At 35.0% G+C, this 4181-nt stretch overlaps 1 protein-coding gene across 1 annotated transcript; it reads left to right on the top strand.

The window, feature by feature from the left end:
- The first annotated feature begins 141 nt into the window (after positions 1-141).
- LOC106944025 (WASH complex subunit 7-like) lies at positions 142-3829 on the top strand. Its single transcript, XM_015027298.1, has 9 exons — positions 142-309; positions 1605-1744; positions 1822-1875; positions 1970-2035; positions 2131-2176; positions 2266-2333; positions 2409-2491; positions 3393-3435; positions 3551-3829. Exons 1-9 carry the CDS (start codon positions 249-251, stop codon positions 3788-3790), a joined length of 801 nt encoding a protein of 266 aa, XP_014882784.1. The 5' UTR covers positions 142-248; the 3' UTR covers positions 3791-3829.
- Positions 3830-4181: the final 352 nt, after the last annotated feature.

The raw sequence follows: 4181 nt of genomic DNA on the forward strand, positions 1-4181 counted from the left end.
GTGTGTGTGTATATATATATATATATATATATATATATATATATATATATATATATATATATATATATATATATATATATATATATATATATATATCCCGGAGTACTTTCATCGTGACGACTTCGGCACTCGAACTCAATTTCCCATAAGCACTAGCGACAAAAATCACAAGGTCCATCATGGGATCTTGCAGCCCTACTTCACAACAGAACCGAGTTTAGATCTTGCGGGGGATCTATTCTAGAGACATGGCAGTGGAAACCATCGCACCTGACTGGGAGTTTGACCGCTTTGACGACGGTTCTCAGAGTAAGTCCTCGATGCTGGCCGAGCGTCCAGAGAGAAGCAGGAGCGGACTAAAACTGCTGTTTGCTTCCAGTGTTAGCTTATGCTACTAGCCAAATGCTAAGCCACTGTGCTCCCAATAGAGAAAACCCTTCTGCAGTTTGGTTGAAGTATCAACTTTGTAAATACATTTAAGATGTGCTGATTGGTTTGAGTAAACGTAGTGTGTACGCGTGAAATTGGTGTGTAAATGAGTGAAATTGAAAGCTAGCTACGTTAGCTCACCCCCAGGGAGAACTGACAGTTTGACATTTATGATCACGTTAAACCCATTTAATTTAGTTGCGTTAATACTTAGTAATCATGTATGATTTAATTAGTGATTACTGTACTGATTCTACTTATAAATCTTTCGGTGTTTATGTTTACTCAACATGAAAGCTCACTCAAGAGTACAGCAAAGGAGAGATGTTTTTAATCCATCCATGCCAGAATCTTGATCTAAATAGTCCCTACAGTGTCCTACTACTGCATGAAATGTTTCTTCCTTAAATAGTGTATTATTTTTTTTTTATTAGTTTTCTGTAAGGATACCTAGGTCAGTATAAGCAAGTGATGGAAATATTAACAAGCAACATTTGAATGTTAGTAAAGGCATCAAGTCAAGTGAGACTGAGTTGATTTCTTAGAGAAAAATAGCGTCTTGCAGCTAAAATTCCTGATATCAAATTCAACAGAGATCCCAGCTTATGTAACACGAAGATCCACACAAAAACAGGAATAAAAGTCATTGTCCAGACCTGTTTTAAGTTGCTCCATTCAAATTTTCCTTTCGGCTGTAACTTGTCCAAATGCATCTCCATTGATGAGCATTGAGAAAAAAAACAAGAAAGTATATAGACACATAATTTATTTTAATCTACCCATCCCATTTGACAGCATTTTCAGTTTTAGTCTCAGGACTGAAATTAGATTTATTATTATTATTATTATTATTATTATTATTATTAGTATTAATGAAATTACAAACATGCAGTGCAGCAGTCTGAATCTAGCCTTTACTGTTGTATTTTGTTTCATTAGAAGTACAGTTTATTAGCACAACGCAATAGTCTGTACAAACCACATTAATTTCAAATATATGACACCTTATATGTATGCCTTCAAAACCTCTGGAGAGCAACTGCTCAACTACTTGACTCAAGTTGCATTTGTCATAAGAATGTGACAAGGCCTCATAAGTACATTTTTCAATTTGCTTACTAAAAGCAATCACATTTATTTTCATGAATGGACTTGTTATTCTTCTTATTTAACAGAAATCCACACAGAGGTTCAGCTGAAGAACTACAGCAAGTTTCTGGAAGAATACACCTCTCAGCTGAAGGGCATTGAAGAGGCTCTGGATGACTCTATTGGAGATGTGTGGGACTTCACTCTGGACCCCATCGCTCTAAAAGTAAGTAGCTGCACGTTTACCTGTAAAAGGAGAAAATGACAGAAACTAAACTCATGCTTTTCTTTGATTCTTTTCAGCTTCTCCCATACGAGCAGACCTCATTATTAGAGTTAATTAAAACAGACAACAAGGTAAAACAATCAATTGTTTTTTTTTTTTTGTTTTTTTTTAAATAAATAAGCATTTGCACCGTGGTATGAAGCTAACCACATGTGTTGCACGCAGGTCTTGAATAAAGTAATAACGGTTTATGCTGCTCTGTGCGGTGAAGTGAAAAAGCTAAAATATGAGGTAAGCACTGTTAAAACAAAGGACTCTTCTCTTCTATTGGATTACTCTGGTCTATGTGTGTTTGCTCTCTGGGACACTAATGCTTTTATTTCCAGGCGGAAACCAAATTTTATAATGGCTTATTGTTCTATGGAGAGGGAGGTAGAGTATCAGCTCTTATTATTTGTAGACAATTTCCTTATTGCAGGTGAAAATATGGCTGTAGCACGTGCTGTTTTTTTTTATTACAGTGTGTGAAACCAATGTTCTTGAAGGCGAGTCGCAGATTCAAATGGGCAGATTTATTTCATTCCTACAGGTGATTTGTACATATTAAACTTTGTTCACTTTTAGTTTTGTTTTCTTTACTTATTATCTTTTGATTCTTCTATAGGAACTGTCCTGCTTTGTATCCAGATGTTACGAAGTGGTGGTCAGCATCATTCATCAGCTGGCTGCCCTCTACAACAGCAGCAAGTAAGCTCCACAGGTCAAGCACTAAACAAAATGTCTTGGATCAGATTGAGAAACTATTCTGCTATGGAGGAGTCATTAATAATTGGATTACTTATTTTGGATGAGATTTTTTTTTGTCGTTTTGTTTTTCTGTCATCCATACGTGGCAGAAAAAATCTTTGATGATGTAAAATGTTTTGTTTTCATGTTTTTCTCTTCTTTTTTTTTCTTGCAAATGTACTGAAACTTTTTGAACATTTTTGTCAAGCCTTTCTTTCTGTTAAAGAATGTTTTCCACTTCATCTGAAACTACAACCTGTTAATATGAATTCCTCCTTTACACTCTTCAAACCAAGAAATCTCTCTCAACATTAGCAGTCAATTTTATTTTTTTATTTTTAAGATGTTTCCCTGAAAAGGTCGTAGAAATATTTTATATAATAGCAAACTATTCTCAAGTAATCTAGAAAATAAATTGTTGTTTTGCTGCTACCAAAGTTCTCCTTACCATTTTGTTGAGATCTCAAAAAAAGCAATAAAAGTTAAAGATGTCATTTTTTTTTTCTGTATCCCATCACATTTTACCGATCCATCTGCCGGCTTATCCAAACAAGTCACCAATGACAGCCTGACTGAGGAACATTAGATTTTTTTGTTAATAATTCAGTAATTTCTTTGTGGTTCCGCTGTACATCTGGATGATAGGTCAGTGTAGTTTCTTTAGTATTCCTAGTTTTTAAAATGATAATAATTAGTGCCAAACATCAATCATTCCAATTGCACTTGGATTTTTTTTAAAGAAATTCACTCCAATCTTGCCATCAATGGGTTTCGGTTGTTCCTAAAATGTTTTTTTTTTTTTTTCATGTTTTGCAGGCTTAAAAAAATAGTAATGTGCTTAATGTTTGCTCTTGTACTTTAGGGGTGCAACAAAAATCATTGAATCATCTGGTGTCCATTTCCAGGTTGGTTTTCTTTTACTGTTTTCTTAATTATTATTATTATTATTTTTATTTTCAATCCTTTTTTGTTAACTTGGCCTTCATCTCCTCCTGTGTCTTCTCTGCATTTCTCCTGCAGGTGGTTTATGAGCACCTGGGGGAGCTCCTAGTGGTGCTGATGACGCTTGATGAGATTATGGAAAATCACGCTACCCTGAAAGATCACTGGAAGATGTATAAAAGGTCAATACACACACATAAAATGTGCAAAAGATTTTCTCTCTTCCCGACCAAACACAGGGAACTTAATTGCACATATGTGTGCAATACAATCTCTGGACAAAAGTTCCCCAAAGTCCTGATACATGGCACTTTTTAACAAAAAAAAATAAAAAAAGCGTGGAAAGGTTTTAACCAATCCTGTTTGACTTTATGATTTACGCAAGTCCACTTGCAAGCTTCAAGCTTCACACTGGACTCTCAGCAAAGATTCCTGGAATCATGCAGATATCACCGCAGCTTTAAAACTTTACCTCAATTAATCTTTCCACGTTTGCCAAGTTATTCTTGGATGGCTAACTTGGTTTTCCAGACAAAACAAAGCTATTACTCCTCCTTCTGACAGGAAAATGCTTTCTACTGCCAAAAACATAAGCCTTCTTCCACAACTTTAAATAAAAAAAATGCTAGATTTTCTCCTTTATAAACAACTTCACTTTTAATTTAGTCAATTATTGAACCACACGCATTAACTGAGTCTTACTCTAAGC

The sequence above is a fragment of the Poecilia latipinna genome, unplaced genomic scaffold (assembly GCF_001443285.1).
Source record: "Poecilia latipinna isolate Pla-1442-1.1 unplaced genomic scaffold, P_latipinna-1.0 Scaffold6631, whole genome shotgun sequence".
Taxonomy (NCBI): Eukaryota; Metazoa; Chordata; class Actinopteri; order Cyprinodontiformes; family Poeciliidae; genus Poecilia; species Poecilia latipinna.

Coding starts and splice junctions, on each gene's coding strand:
- LOC106944025 (XM_015027298.1), top strand. CDS start 249: ATGGCAGTGGAAACCATCGCACCTGACTGGGAGTTTGACCGCTTTGAC. Junction 310..1,604: donor CTTTGACGACGGTTCTCAGA/GTAAGTCCTCGA, acceptor CTTATTTAACAG/AAATCCACACAGAGGTTCAG. Junction 1,745..1,821: donor TGGACCCCATCGCTCTAAAA/GTAAGTAGCTGC, acceptor GATTCTTTTCAG/CTTCTCCCATACGAGCAGAC.